Here is a 15,750-nt window from a genome sequence, read left to right as displayed (position 1 = left end):
GAAATCAGATTATCAGCTCCAATATTACAGATTATTCCTAAAGGATACCAAATGAGACCAGGACTGATTTACAGCACGTCTAAGTCTCCATGACAACACCACGCCATCTGATGGAGTTTATCAGAGAGAAGAGAGATTTGTGTTTGTCTCTCCTGTAAACGATTTCTGTGATTAATTTTGTAGTGATGGTGGACACTGGAGCCTAACTGTCAGACAGAAAAGGACAGAAGAGCAGAAGAAAGAGAAACAGGAGAGAGAGAGAGCACAGGCTAAAGGCTAACACAGGAGCTAAAGGCTAAAACACAGGCTAGAGACTATAACACAGGCTAGAGGCTAAAAAAAACACTGAAGGCTAAAGCACAAGCAAAGGGTTAGAAAAAGCTAATGGCCAAAATATGAGCCAAAGGCTAATACACACGCCAAAGGCTTTAACATTAGCTAGAGGCTAAAAAACAAGCCACAGGCTAAAAGAGGCATCAAAGGCTAAAGTATGAGCTAAAGGCTAAAACCAGGCTAAAGGCTTATACATGAGCTTAATGCTAAAACACAAGCTAGTAGCTAAAAGAAGTGCAAAAGGCTAAAACACAAGCTAAAGGCTAAAATGCAATCTAAAGGCATAATAACAAGCTAGAGTCTTAAACACAGGCTTAAGGCTAAACAAGAGCTACAGGCTAAAACACAGCCAGAGGCTAAACAGAAGCTAAGGCTAAACAACAAGCTAAATACTATAACATGAGCCAAAGGCTTAAACACGAGCTACAGGCTAGAACACAAACTAAAGGGCAATATACAAGCTCAGGGCAAAATCACAAGCTAGAGGCTAAAAAACACCTAAAGGCTAAAACATGAGCTAAAGGCTAAATCACAAGCTAAAGGCCAAAACACAAGCTCAATGTTAAAGACGGGTCAAACTGTGATAATGTTCATTTCAACCCACTACGCTACAAACTAACAAAGTTAGCTTGATGTCAGGTTTCAAAGTGTAGCTCTAACTGTTGGTAAACACCTTACCTCATGGAGCTGGGTCTGGGGAAAAGTTGTTTTTAACAAAGAAATGTAGAGTTAGAAAGAAGATCTGATCTCCATTCATTTCCAAAACAAACACACACCTTGTTCAGAGTCACGACTTCACCACAGTGTGTGAGAGACTCCAGGCCAGAAGGTGGCGCTGCAGTCTAAATTAAACAGCTCCTCCTCACAGTCTCTTTGATAAAAACTTTACAATTAATGGATGGACGTCTTCATCTCCATCTTGGTCTCTGTCTCGGTGCAGAGGATGCAGCAGAGCCTGGAGGAGCAGCAGGGGGAGCTCCAGGCGCTGCAGGAGGAGCTGCAGACTCTGAGGCAGCAGAGAGAGGAGGAGAGGAAGGAGCAGGGGCAGAGGGACCAGGAGACGCTGACCCTGCTGACGGAGCAGGCGGAGCACGCCGAGGGAACGGCCCGACAGCTGACGGCCAAACTCCAGGAGAAGGTTTGTGATCAGAGGAGCTGCAGGTGACTCACACACCTGAGGAGAAATGTTCACACTGTGTGTTTCCCTGAAGGAGTCCCAGCTGGCTCAGGCTCTGTCCACGTCCAGCGACTGGTGCCTGAGACACTCCAAGGAGGCGGCTGTGAAAGGACGGCTGGAGGAGGAGATCTCTGCTCTCAGATTGTGAGCGCGTGTTTCTCTCAAGTTCCTATTTAACCTGTAAACAGAGATGATGAAGCAGTTATTGATCCTCCGCTCTGTCACAGCCAGGTGACGGAGCTGAACTCCAGGATTCACTCTGCGGAGGAAGAGAGTCGCACAGAGCGGGAGACGCTTCAGGATCGGATCCAGCAGCTCAGCTCTGGAAACACAGAGACCAGACTGGAGAACCAGAAACTGAAGGTATCAGATCCTCCTCAGGATCCGTCCATCTCTGTGCTTTTCTGATTAGTTTTCCTCTGGTTGTGTTGTGTTTTCAGGGAGGCAGATTTCTTTTGGTGCTTTTTAAAAAATTCACTTTTCCTCAGGGTCAGTTGACCACATCAGAGCAGAAGCTCAGGGATCTGCAGTCTGAAGCCCGTCAGCTCAAATCTTCCCTCAGAAAACAGGAGAACCTGGTGGACAGGTGCAAGAAGAAGGTACGGTTACACGCTTCCCTAAAACTCAAGCTGCTTCTGGAAGAAAGTGTTACTAAAAAACCAAAACGTTACTTCTCCTCAGGTGCAGCAGGCTCGTCTGGAGTCAGAGGAGTGTCGTCTGAAGCTGGAGGTGACGCAAAAGGAGGCGCGGGAGGTGAAGACGAGCCTGGAGAGGGAGAAGGAGCAGCTGAGGAGGGAGCTGCTGACTCGGCTCAGAGATCTGGAGACGCTCCCCGACAGCCTGAGGAGGACGGAGCAGCAGCTCAGAGACGCCCAGCAGGAGGCCGCCACGCACGAGAGGAGGAACACGGAGCACAACGCCGCCCTGGCTGAAGTCAGACACAAGGTGCAGCTCTGACGCTCTGAGCCAATCGAAGTGATTCACTAAAACAAGAGTCACATAAATGACGTTCCTTTTTGATTTTTCCCCTCACAGGTGGAGCAGCAGGGCGCTCAGCTGGAGACGTTTCAGCAGAGGAACCTCCTGCTGCAGGAGGAGAACAACGTCCTGAAGGAGAAAATTCACAACCTAGAGAGGTGAGCATCAGAAACCAAACACCGTCACTTAAGGTGGCTTTTATGTGGCCCTTTTGTCTTTTTCCTTTTCTCTTGTAACTGTTGTCTCTTCAGTAGCTATCCATGTGGTTTTAATTTCGGGGGTTAGTGGAACTATATACCTGTGACTTTTTGTGTCTGTGCCCTCTGAGTGCCTGGATCATGATCATGATCATTACTTATAATGATACCCTCAGGAAGACCACGTTTTGTTCTGTTGGTTATGATTTTGTTTTGTTTTGGTAAGTGTTCTCAGAAAGTTTTTAAGTTTTTCTTGCTCAATTTTCTGGCACAAACAAGCACTTCTTAAAGAAATACCAATGTCTGATTTGCTGGATAGCAGTATGTGCACTCCCTCCTCTGGCCTCCTACATCTTCATTTTTTATTAGCATCATTATCATTATTATATTCTCATTATTTTATTTTTATTGTTATTATTGTTTTTAGTATTACTAATTTTTATACTTATTTAATTTGTATTTTGTTATCATTTTTATTATCATTTGAAATCATTATAATTAGTTTATTTCTTTTTTATCTTTATGGTTGTTTTAAATATGGGTTTCTGTGTTTTTATTGTAATGTCACTAAATATTACGATTATTATTATTTATTTATTAATTTAATCATTTATATATACTTTTATTTATTTTATTTTAGGTATTTAAAAAAATATATTATTATTATTATTGTTATTATTATTGTATATTTTTTTAACTACAATTGTTTCACTTAATTCTTCTAATTCTTATAACGGTATTTTATTACCAATTTATTTTCTAGTTATTATTGTTATTAGTATTACTTTGTCTGTGAATGTATGTGTGTATAGCTTATTATTTTCTTTTCCTTTTTTCTAAATATTCTAAATATTTTATTATTTTATTTAATTATTTTCTGTCATTTTTTTTTCTGTTTTCTGTTGAAAAACTTTATGCAGATATGGCCCTTTTTTCTGGGGGGGGGGGTTAAATACGTATATGTCTACGATTATGTATGTTTTTAAATATGCATACCTTTACTCTTCATAATGTTGTGATTTCCCAATGTGAAAATGCACGCATTCATCGTAACTAACGGTTAATTTCTGCTAACTTTGTGCCAAAAATTAAATAAAAAAGAATGTTGAAAAAAAAAAAAAAAAGAAATCAAACACCTGTAAGAAATAAATGTACATACAGTTCCCCTCATTGATTACAGCTGCTGTGTGTGTGTGTGTGTGTGTGTGTGTGTGTGTGTGTGTGTGTGTGTGTGTGTGTGTGTGTGTGTGTGTGTGTGTGTGTGTGTGTGTGTGTGTGTGTGTGTGTGTGTGTGTGTGTTTTAGGCAGCTGGAGAACCTCACAGAGGAAAACAAAGACATGTCTCAGTCTCTCTCCTCAAAGGACGCCACCATCCGCAGCGTTCAGCAGCAGCTGGAGGAGAAGACGCTCGAGTGCGGCGTGGTGTCCCGACAGCTGAGACAAACCCTGGACGATGCTCAGAAACAGGTGTGAACATAAACACGTGGATGATTCTGATACCTGCAAATCAAAGACTGTGCATGCACACTTCTCTCAGTCTAAGCTGACAAACTTCACTGGTTGCTGTCCGCTGTGCAGGTGGACGAGAACATGCAGAGGGTTTTGGCCAAAGAGAGAACGTCTCAGTCTAAAGCGCTGGAGCTGCAGAGCCAGCTGAGCCGAGCCAAATCAGAGCAGAGCCAGCTGCAGAGGAGCAAAGAGGAGGTACAGCATCACGTTTACAGCTTCTGTAGTCCAGAATAAAACTGTTGGTCGTCATGCTCAGCCTGCTGAATGCTGTGTCTGTGTCTCCTCAGATGGAGAGTCGCTTCAAGACTCAGCTGCAGAACATGAAGGAAAGACTGGAGCAGTCCGACTCTACAAACCGAACTCTGCAGAATTACGTTCAGTTTCTGAAAACCTCGTATGGAAACGTGTTCGGAGACTCTTTCCTCTCCAGCTGACTGAAAACCCCTCCGTCCTGACTGACTTTCTTAGCAAAACATTGTGTTTTTAACTTCTACTGCACTTGACAGGAAAGTTTTATAAAGAATAAAAACTTTTTAAAAATGAAACGCAGACTTGATATTTACATTAAATTTATTTATTTTCTTTTAAATAAAAAACGTTCTGCTGTTTCTTGATTCTGATGCCTTTTTTCATGAATACAACACATAAACTCAATTTAAAATCTGTAAAACACTCATTCAAACTTATTTCCCATATTTTTTTGATAAATTACCAATAGAATATAGGTTTATCCTGCTCCATCCAAATTGGAGGATGGATTCAATGTTTCGTTTTTTTCACACCCACCAAACCTCATGAAGAACTTTCACAATTCACAATAATCTCGTTAAATAGCGTATATAAAACCGGCATGAGACACACAGTGTTGATGTTTTATAATCCAGAAGTAATGGTTCTTGAATTCGGCCGGCATTAAATCGAAAGATAATCTCATTTAATTTGAATATAAACATTCAAAGGAGGATGGTGTGAGGGTAGGAGGCACCATGGACCAGGTAAAAAATATTATGCTCTGTTCAACATGTTAAATAGTTCCCGCGGGAAATTTTACTTGTTTTTCATAACCTTGAGCTTTAGGAAAAAAAAGAAAAGCTATAAAAAGCAGATAATCAGCGTTTGAAAGAAACGCAACGCCGCCGCCTCATCGTCTGTGATATAATGATCACAAATGAGCGGTCGATACAGAAATACTTTGAAGATTAACAAAATGTAAAATTTTATTTCAATTTTGAGGTTTTAAGGTTCTTTTTCATTTTTATGAGATGAATTAACTAATAAAAAATGTATAAATCGCGGACTGCAAACATAACTTTGCAGGAACAGGACTCTCCCTGTCGTAGAAGGTGGGCTGTTTCCCGTCGGACGGTGATTCCTGTAACCCCATCCTGTGTTTTCAAACTTCGCCCAGCGTTAGCATTAGCATGAGTTCCGATGAGTTCGTAGTTTTTGGTTTGTAGTTTGTAGTTTTTTGGGTTGTTTCTGTTTTTCTTTTTCGTGATGCCGGCTGAAAATTTAAGATGGGAAACTTTAGAGGCTTTAAAAAAAACCGCCAAAGCGAAAATCTCGTTCGACCCGTACTGGTCCGAGCGGGGAGAGGTGAGTTAAGCTAACTACGTCAACTAGCTGAGGAGCGGCTCGTTAACATTAACATGGTTAAACTATTTACTTATACGCAGGTTTAACTCGTTAGTTAAATATATAAAAGAGAACATTAGAAGAGAGCTATAACAGGTGGAAACATTATTTCATATCATTCATTGTGGTGAAGCTGGTTATTGCTGTTCTCTCCGTCATAGCTCGGGTTTAACAATAACACAAACAGAGCGATTTAAAAATACTAACACGGATATAAAATGAAGTAAAGAGCATAAAAACTTCAAAATACATTTTAAAAAATGTTTTTATTATTTTGTGAAGCTACGGTCTGTCAAACTCTTACCCCATGGCCTGTAGATGTAGGCCTACGGAGTGCTGCAATGCTTTTACCCATTAAATTAATTTTCATAAACCAAAAAGTGCAAATGTTCACTCTCTCTCTTTCGGTCCCATATTTTGTAGTAGAGAAAGTTGTTGCTGTTTAGGCCTGTCACGATAACAAATTTTGCTAGACGATAATTTTCCAAAATATTATTACCGATAAGCGATTTTATTGTCAATATTATTATTTTTTTTTTTTTCCATTTTTTCATTGATGTAATTATGATAAATGGGATAATAAAGTGAGTACACCATATCAAAAGCAAGAAAAAATTTCTTAAGAGTATTTAACTGTAATTAAAAGGTCAGGATCTTTGAAATAAAATAAATTAAACAAAAAATATAATAAATTTAACAAACAAGAAAGAGAAAAAAATCCAATGAAAATGAAATGGACTCTCTTTTAGAAAAAAAAACATGTCAATGAAAATAATTAATACTAATCAAAAACAATAAAACATAGACCCTGTCTCTAAAGAAAAAAAAAAACTCTAGAAAAAAAACAAAACAAAAACTCTGGCCTAAATCAAAGGGAGTTTTTACAGTTCCTGAATTGTTTGTAACATGTCCTTTTTCCCAGTCAATCCGTACTGTCTGTCAAACATTTTTAACATTTCTGGCTTTAACCGTATTGAAGGGCTGTATTTCTTTGGTAATGTAGCTGTCTTTGAGCGCCACCATCTGGAGCTTTTATTTGTATTTACTTTGCCGACCAAAAGCCTCAGTAAGAGCGGATTGTCAGTGAACAAGGCTCTGCTGCACCTCCCCTTCTTCTTCTTCTTCGTCGCCACTATTTTCAAACAAATGTCACATATCAGCTGGTTGGTGTTCATGAGCTCACACTTTGTTCATTCTGATAAAAACTAAATATCCCCACACTGGGACTGTGGCAGGCGGCTTAAGAACCGTATCTTTGGTGCCATCACTCATATCAGCGTGTGTTTCCTCCTTACCCCTCAGGACGCTCGCTTCAGCTCTCTCCGTGTGTACGCGCCAGCAGCCCCGTCTTCACCCCAAAGATCGTATTTTTGACAGATGCTCACTCTGCTATAAATCTGCTAAATCTGCTATAGAACTTATGCACCCTGATGTTAGGAAAGATAGACGTAGTGAGCCATCTTCTCATTCAGCCTCTTTGGTGGAAAGAGAGGAGGAAAACAAACATGCACGTGTCAGTTTATCCAGGCTGGAAAACTTACCCAGGACGTTTTTTTTTATTGTTCAGTTAATCAATTTATTGATCATCGTGATGGGCCTATTGCTGTTAAAGATTATTTTGAGTCCATCAGCTGGACTAAAGTAGAATCCCCTCCTGTGTTGTGACCATTATGGTTTCTGTGCAGGACATTTTGGCAGGCTGCAGAGACGTCCTCAGCTTGTCCCCGCACTCCGCAGTCGTGTTGGAGCGTCTTGGTCCTTTGCCTCCTCAGACCTCCCGAAGCTTTCTGGGCTCCGGCTCCGAAGACTCGAGCCCCGGCCTCTCCGATGAGACCTCGGCCTCAGCTTCCTCCACAGGATCCATCCCTGACATCAACGGGAGGAGCAGCATGCTCTATTCAGCCCCACCTGTGAGGACAGAGAGCGAACAGGTGAGAGGACACGTCACAGAAAGTTTAACTCTAATGTGATGCTAGAAATATCCAGCCCTGACTCTTTAACACTTCACCTTCTCTGCCTCAGTCTGAGCTCCCTGAGTTTCTGACTCTCATCTTTCTCTCACGCTTTGTGCTCCAGGCTCTCAGCGACGAGGTGAAGGATGAAGACACAGATGTCAGCGATGTTCCCAGCCCTGTATCATCCCCGGTGATTTCTCTCCTGTCGCCCAAAGCCATGGAGACGGCAGGACAGATTCTGAAATTTGAGGAGCAGCAGCGAGAAAAAGCAAAGGTCAGAAATGACGGATCTTCAGGATCCTGTGTGGTTTAAAAGTGTTTAGAGAGAGTATTTCAAGTGGTACAGCTGACATAACAAACTGAGAGGAAGGATGGTGGAAACTCCGGACAAATCGTCTGAATCTGTTCAGATGGCGCTCAAACGGCGGCAGGAGGTGCAGGAGAAGCTGATGGTGGCGGTGGCGAACTCTGAGTCGGAGCAGCTGAAACGTTTTGAGGAGTTCATGGAGCTGAAACAGAGACAGGAGTACCAGAGCATGAGGGACATGATGGACAGAGAGTAAGAGACAAACCTTCCTGTGTTTAAGACTCTTCACATGTTCACACACCTCCTCTAACCGCTCCTCGCTCCTCCACAGGACTAAAGAGAGCATCGGACGGCAGGAGAAACTGAAGGAGGAGCAGAGACACAGGATGAAGGTGAGGCTCCTCGAGGAAAAGAAATGAAGGCTGTGATTGATCAGAAATCAGTGGTTTCAGTGTTTCCCTCTTCGTCTTCAGATCCTCAACCTGCGTCTGCGGGAGGCGGAGCAGCAGCGTCTGAAGGAGGCGGAGCTGGAGAGGCAGCGGCAGGCGGACGGCAGGGAGAGACTGAGGAACCTGAACACCATCCAGGAGGAGGTGCTGCAGCTCAACCAGCTGCTGGACCCGTCCAAACAGTCCAAAGCCCAGCTCCCCGCAGACTGCCTCAGCTCCTTCAGCACCCGGGGGAACCAGCTGTGCTCGCAGGTGTCCGAGGTCGTGAGGAAGACGGCGGAGGTCGGTAAAACTCTGGGTTCTGACGCTCTGCGTCCTCCTTTCAGTCCGTAACAAATCTCCTCTGACGTCCCGCCTCAGGGGGAGTTTCCCAGCGTGGACGACATGACCGTGGCTGAACGAGCCCTCCACGAGATGAGGGCGCTGATCAGACTGATGCAGGAGGAGGTGGCCAAGGCTCAGGAGAAGAAGAAGAAGGAGCAGGAAGAGGAGGAGGAGCTGAGGAAGCAGAAGGAGCTTCAGGCGCAGCAGGAAGCGCAGAAGAAGGCCGAACAGTCGGCCAAGGAGAAAGCTCAGAGGAAAGGTCAGTGAGCAGCTCTGCAGGAAGTGCAGGAGGTGCAGGAGGTTTAGGAGGCGTAGGAGGTGGGGGTTATATGACTGAAACAATAAAGTTTTTCATCAAAAACGTTTGTTGTGTTCGGTGTCTGCGCAGGTCTGCAGAACAGCGCTGAGGACAGCACGCTGAAGTGGTACAAGGAGCTGCAGCAGTCGGCGGCTCAATGCGCTCAGTCCTTCGAGGAGCTCAACTCCCCGAAAGACGCACAGGTCAGTCTGAGACTCCTTTATTCATAAACACAGAAAAAGTCATGAAATTAAAGATCTCAGGATGCAGACCCTCCTGACTTTCATGCAGGTTTAAGTCGAGGGAATGAAAGTAAGTGACTAATCATGAAGATGTTGTAATGTAATGTTTTCCTCCTCCTCTGCTCTCAGTGTAAGAAGTTAAAGTTGGAGCTCCAGAAAGCCGCCAGCATCCCCGTCAGTCAGATCTCCAGCAACTCCGGATCACAGCTCCAAGAAATCTTCGACAAGATCGACAAGCTGCTGTCGGGCCGACCCGTGATGTCAGGAGGGAGGTCCGTCTCCACCTCCCAGCATCCTCAGGGCCTCGACTTCGTCTGCTACAAGCTGGCCGAGAAGTTTGTGGTGAGTCTGCACGAGACGATTAACGAATACGCTGATCAGTCTGACCATTAGGAGGAGAAAAAAATCCGTTATACCAAACACCAGGATTTTTTTGTTTGACAATATCAAAATCAGGATTCTTTGTCAAAAATACTTTTTTTTTTTCAAATTCAGATTCTTAGTTTCAGTCTTTGTTATAAACTGGATTGGAAAGAAGTTCCCACTTTTCTCCAGCAGAGGGCGAAATGTTTCTTTCTGCATTTTAATGGGAAAATATGGCTCCTGATACAGTCTGTAGACATCATCATCATCATTTAACTTTTTCACATGGTCTGGTGTTAAAAAAGCAAACTAAAAATCGTAAATATTGAAGAATCGCAATTTCAATTGAATTGGCGCCCCAAAAATTGTAAAATAATGAAATCCTGAGAATAGCCTGTCGTCCCAGCCCTGTCCCTGAGTTTAGTTTTGAAGGATCAGAGTCGGGGAGACGTGCGTCTGTGTGTAAAATGTGTAAAACTAAGCTGAGCTGCTCCTGCAGAAACAAGGAGAGGAGGAGGTGGCGTCCCATCACGAAGCTGCGTTCCCCATCGCCGTCGTGGCCTCAGGCATCTGGGAGCTGCACCCTCGAGTGGGAGACTTCCTCCTCGCCCACCTGCACAAGAAATGCCCGTACGCCGTCCCCCATTACCCCCCGATGAAGGAGGGCACGTCTGTGGAGGATTACCAGAGGTCAGAGAGACTCTGAAACCTTTAAGGCGTCTGATCAAAGCAGAGCGTTAAAACTGAACCGTTTCCTCTCCTTAGGATTCTCGGATATCGCGTCGACGACTCCGGGGTCGAAGGTCAGGACAGTTTCCTGAAGAGGATGTCTGGTATGATCCGTCTGTACGCTGCGGTCATCCAGCTGAGGTGGCCCTACAGCTCCAAGCAGGGGGTAAGACCAGATCCCTGAGGTCCTAATGAGACCCCGCTCAGTCCTGGTAGGTCTCACTCTTTGTTCCCCTTCCTTTAGTCTCCACACGGACTCAACAACGGCTGGAGGTGGTTGGCTCAGATGCTCAACATGGAGCCGATTGCTGACATCACGGCGACGCTGCTGTTCGACTTCCTGGAGGTGAGTCCTGTGAGGTCACGCCTTTAACGCTCCAAAAGAAAACCGACTTCAATCTTTGTGTTTGTCTCCTTCAGGTGTGCGGCAACGCTCTGGTCAAACAGTATCAGTCTCAGTTCTGGAAACTCATCCTGCTCCTGAAGGATCAGTATTTCCCCAGGTACACACACACACACACACACACACACACACACACACACACACACACTTATACACACACACACACACGCCGTTAGCTTCAGATCACAGGAAGCTTCGGTCACAGGAGAACAACTAAATCAGGTTCAGTGCACTCCATGTAAATTCTGGTGTCAGTGATTTGTTGTCCTAACTGATGGTCTGTGGTGTCAGTTATCTGGACTCTCCTGACTGATGGTCTTTGGTGTCAGTAATCTGGATTCTCCTGACTGATGGTCTTTGGTGTCAGTTATCTAGATTCTCCTGACCAGATATGGTCTGTGGTGTCAGTTATCTGGATTCTCCTGACTGATGGTCTTTGGTGTCAGTAATCTGGATTCTCCTGACAAATGGTCTTTGGTGTCAGTAATCTGGATTCTCCTGACCAGATATGGTCTTTGGTGTCAGTAATCTGGATTCTCCTGACTGATGGTCTTTGGTGTCAGTAATCTGGATTCTCCTGACTGATGGCCTTTGGTGTCAGTAATCTGGACTCTCCTGACTGATGGTCTTTGGTGTCAGTAATGTGGATTCTCCTGACTGATGGACTGTAGTGTCAGTAATCTGGATTCTCCTGACTGATGGTCTTTGGTGTCAGTAATCAGGATTCTCCTAAATGATGGTCTTTGGTGTCAGTTATCTGGACTCTCCTGACTGATGGTCTTTGGTGTCAGTAATCGGGATTCTCCTGACCAATATTCTTGGTGTCAGTAATCTGGATTCTCCTGACTGATGGTCTGTGGTGTCAGTGATCTGTATTCTCCATGCTGGTGGTCTTTGGTGTCAGTAATCTGGACTCTCCTGACTGATGGTCTTTGGTGCCAGTAATCTGGATTCTCCTGACTGATGGTCTTTGGTGTTTCAGGATCGAAGCAGTGACCAGCTCAGGACAGATGGGCTCCGTCATCAGACTTAAACAGTTCCTGGAGGTACGTCAAACACACCACTCACCACAACACAGAGGATTCTCATATTTTTGTCCAGCACTTTCAGTTTTTACACTGAGCACATGTAGATCATCTGCACAAAATGTGAGAAAAGATGTGAAATCAACAGATTCAAGAAAAATTAATCAATAAGTTAAAAAAAAGTCTGGTTTTCAGTCAGCTCTGAGGTGTTTTCTCACACAAAATTGTTTTTTTCTTGTCATCCTTGAAAGACGTGGACAGTTGGTGTAATCAATGTTTCTCATTAGAGTTTGTGCATAAAAAGTTACTATCTGATTTTATCAGTCTATTACACTGTAAAAAAATGATATTTCGAATGATTTTAAACAAACTGACCAAAAATAATCCAGGTATTATCTACGGCAAACTAACTTAGTACAACAAAAACAATATCACCAAGTTTAGAAATGAAATATTTAAATATTCTTATATAACAGATAACTTATTTCATTAGTTCGCTGTCATAATTTCTAGGAACAGGGAATTAATACTTGTCATGTTGTTGTGGTAACTGCATCAGTTTAAAGCTGGTTTTTGATGCCAACTGGCAAATCCAGTGACTCTCAGCAGGTGGGTCGTGACCTAGAAGTTGGTCACAGACCCTTTTTCAGGGGTCACAGGTCTTTGCCTGGGTAAAAAAAAAAAGTTATAAGAAAATAATCCTGTGCTTTTATTTGAAGGGAAATGTTAAGCAGCTCATGCTAAATGCTACATTTCACAGAACAGACAAAAACCTGCAAACTTTGTCACAAGTACAACAACAACAACTATATTCAGTGTTGGCTTTCTTTAATGGGGACTAAGGAGGATAATCAAACTAGTTTCTGTTCACCTGAAGAGGAAATAACGTTTTGATGACGGTGTCTGAGATGGCTGCAGCTCTCTTATTTTATGTCAGTATGAGCCGTGCTGTATGTGGTGTTGGAGCCACAAACTGTAAGAGCACAGTGATTATTTCTCAGGGTCATCTACTTCCTCTTCCAGCTGAACACAGAGGGTGTGCTGAGTCCTGACACATCCAACCATTGTTCAAAAACAGTTACGTTATCTGGGTGTGTCAATCTGGGCATGCTCAGTCCGTTCTGAGTCTGACTGAGCTGTTCACATGCATCGTAATAGTCTGATCTCGCACTGTCTAAGCTCATAGTCCGGTTCCTGACGCTGCATGTAAACGGTCGTAGTTAAATTATAAAAACTGGACGCATTCAGGACCTGAGCCTCTGCTGAACCCATGTAAACCTGCTTTAATGTTTTACTGTGCTTCTGTTTTTGTGAGGTGACTTGAAAAGCCCCACCAGATAAAAAGTGTCATTACTATTATTGTGGTTGTTCCTCTGTCTCGTAGTCGTCTCTGCAGAGCCGACAGATCAGCCCGCCTAAGGGGCAGCTGAGCGCCACCTTCTGGAGGACATGATGAAGGAGGACGTCGTGATGGATCCTGCTGCGTGACGAGCTGAGGTCGAGCTGATGCTGAGAGACTTTGTCCTCTTGAAGAGGACGCTTTAAAGAGGGAAATAAGTCCTTTAATTAACTGAACTCACAGAAACGACTGATCAGGAGGCCACGCTGGAGGCTCAGAGTGAAAATCAAATCAATTAACTTTAACGCTAAAGATGACAGCATGGAAAAATACGCATTAAAAACACTTCCTCAGAATACTTCCTCATAAAGATAACCTCTGAGAACCTAAAAATGTGTAATGATCGTAGAATAATGAGCCAACATCAGGAGTTTATGACTCAGGGCTGCAAACAAAGACTTGATATCACCAGGAAAATTAAACTCTCAAAAGAAGAATCGATCATTTCAGGAGAGATAAATCAGTGTTTTAGGAGTTGAACTTGAAAGAAAGTCGATCATGGCACCAACACTGTCACAGGAGCGTTTGTCAATGAAAATACTTTATTCAAAATACAAACATGAAGTTTGAAAACTTTTCTAAACCCCCAGATACTTTCTGAACAGTTATTTTTAAACCCTTTGAGTCTGCTCTGACAGCTTCACAAAGAGGAAAAAGGGGTTGGAGTAAAGTCAGAGATGCTAAGTCATCAGACTGATAAAGTTTCTTGGTGATCTCGTAGTTTTCAGTTTGTGAACCTGGGTCGTCTTTAAGTCCTGATGTCTGTATTTGAGAATATTTTCCATTTGAAGGACTCAAAGCGAGTTGGTCCTGAAAACCGTCCGTCCTCCAGCGTCTCTCCTCTGGGTTCTCTGGGTGTTGTAGTCCAAACATGCGTCTGTAGTTCTCTTGTTCTGGATGTGAGTGTGCAGCAGAGGGATGTTAAAGTGCCTCAGAGACCTCACAGCTGGGTCCTGGTGTCTTTTAATCTGTGGGGGATAATCTGACCTGACTCACTGGATTATGTTTTTGTTTTTATGGAGTGGAGTCAGCCTCTGCTCAAATCAGAAGTGTTGGTTGGTGTGAACTTTAGATATTTATTTTTTTATAAATCCACCGTGTGGATGAGGGTTTGAAGGCTGATGAACTGTGACGTTTATTGTGTTAAACTCTTCAAAGAGAAACCCTGATGACTGAGTGACCCTGTCAGAAAGTTTGTGTTTGAAATAAGTTGATCATACTGGTGTCATAACACTGATTGTATCTTCATCCATAAACTAAACATCTGAAGTAATAAAAACCTGTTCTGCAGTTCACAGGAAACCATCCTCAGTGAGTTTTTATTCCTCCATCTTTGAAAAACTAAACAGTCTACAAGTCATTCAGCAAAATATTGACGGTGTAGAAAAGTGACACTGTCTAAATATCTCTGAGTCTCCTACGTTTAACATAACTGATGTTAAATGGTGATGTTTGCGGGTTTCGGGCTTCATTTCAGCTACTGTCTCTTTAAGAAACGTTAAGTAATTACAGAACCCAGCGTTCTAGAACTCTTCTTCTTCTGCTGCTATGCCGTAAATCAAGTAGGTACTGTTGTATTATGATAATGACCATAGGCATTATATACGTAGACGCCTCATTGACTAGCGCTGCCTATTGGAGCTGACATAGGTACCGGCTGCCATCTTGGATGGGTCTCACACACCGCCCCAGTGTGTTTATTATATTGAGGAGAAAGGTGTAGATTAGAATGCACAACTATTATGAGCATAACTCAGCGATTTTTTACCCAATTTTCACACGGATACATTTGTTACAAACAACAGAGATGTAATAATAATACAGGACGCGGTCACACATTTTAATACATTCTTTCAAATTAAAATACTTTTTATTGTGCTATTTTTTTTGTGGTGCAATGAGACAGGAGAGTGAGATAGAGAAAACGTAGAAGCAACATTATTTTTGTGGTCATACATACACACATACATACATACATATATATATATATATATATATATATATATATATATATATATATATATATATATATATATATATATATATATTCACAATGCCAACTTCACACATATTTTTAAATATAATAATAGTAATTAAATAATTATAATAATACAATAATAAAAATAAGTATTTCTTTGAATTACTACTTAATCGTAGTAAAAATTAAAAATAACGATGGCAACGTCAGCCACAATAATAATGAAATTAAATTAAACTGTAGCATGGATGCTTATAAGAACAAATATTTAGAAAAATAAATAATAATAAGTAGAAAAACAATAATATTAATAATTTGTTATAACAAGGAGAAAAGTCATTTAACACTAACATTACCATTGCTATATTACCATCATTGAGACCCATCTAATATGGCGGCGACGCCTGATGCGGTCCAGTACGTAATGAGGCGTCTACGTATATAATATC

The 15,750-nt window shown here is 42.4% G+C and overlaps 2 protein-coding genes across 2 annotated transcripts in view; both read left to right on the top strand.

Moving 5' to 3' along the window:
• LOC141790197 (outer dense fiber protein 2-like) overlaps nucleotides 1-4,740 on the top strand; it is an 8,545-nt gene extending 3,805 nt beyond the window's left edge. Inside the window, exons 9-17 of the mRNA XM_074669895.1 lie at nucleotides 1,274-1,471; nucleotides 1,545-1,654; nucleotides 1,738-1,873; nucleotides 1,999-2,109; nucleotides 2,192-2,455; nucleotides 2,546-2,646; nucleotides 3,990-4,152; nucleotides 4,264-4,389; nucleotides 4,482-4,740. Coding sequence (XP_074525996.1) covers nucleotides 1,274-1,471; nucleotides 1,545-1,654; nucleotides 1,738-1,873; nucleotides 1,999-2,109; nucleotides 2,192-2,455; nucleotides 2,546-2,646; nucleotides 3,990-4,152; nucleotides 4,264-4,389; nucleotides 4,482-4,628 — 1,356 coding nt within the window. The 3' untranslated portion in view covers nucleotides 4,629-4,740. The remainder of the gene's footprint in view (nucleotides 1-1,273; nucleotides 1,472-1,544; nucleotides 1,655-1,737; nucleotides 1,874-1,998; nucleotides 2,110-2,191; nucleotides 2,456-2,545; nucleotides 2,647-3,989; nucleotides 4,153-4,263; nucleotides 4,390-4,481) is intronic.
• Nucleotides 4,741-5,522: 782 nt separating this feature from the next.
• Nucleotides 5,523-14,618, top strand: gle1 (GLE1 RNA export mediator). Its single transcript, XM_074671176.1, has 15 exons — nucleotides 5,523-5,790; nucleotides 7,515-7,760; nucleotides 7,906-8,058; nucleotides 8,195-8,343; nucleotides 8,423-8,483; nucleotides 8,565-8,822; nucleotides 8,901-9,123; nucleotides 9,253-9,365; nucleotides 9,534-9,746; nucleotides 10,267-10,457; nucleotides 10,533-10,662; nucleotides 10,741-10,842; nucleotides 10,917-10,999; nucleotides 11,882-11,945; nucleotides 13,309-14,618. Exons 1-15 carry the CDS (start codon nucleotides 5,692-5,694, stop codon nucleotides 13,375-13,377), a joined length of 2,154 nt encoding a protein of 717 aa, XP_074527277.1. The 5' UTR covers nucleotides 5,523-5,691; the 3' UTR covers nucleotides 13,378-14,618.
• Nucleotides 14,619-15,750: the final 1,132 nt, after the last annotated feature.

This window comes from Halichoeres trimaculatus, unplaced genomic scaffold (genome assembly GCF_033239565.1).
Source record: "Halichoeres trimaculatus isolate MK-OKI-2021-1 unplaced genomic scaffold, fHalTri1.1 fHalTri1_scaffold_5, whole genome shotgun sequence".
NCBI lineage: Eukaryota > Metazoa > Chordata > Actinopteri > Labriformes > Labridae > Halichoeres > Halichoeres trimaculatus.
The sequence above is the reverse complement of the archived record's forward strand: the minus strand, read 5'-3'. Positions and strand labels throughout refer to the sequence as shown.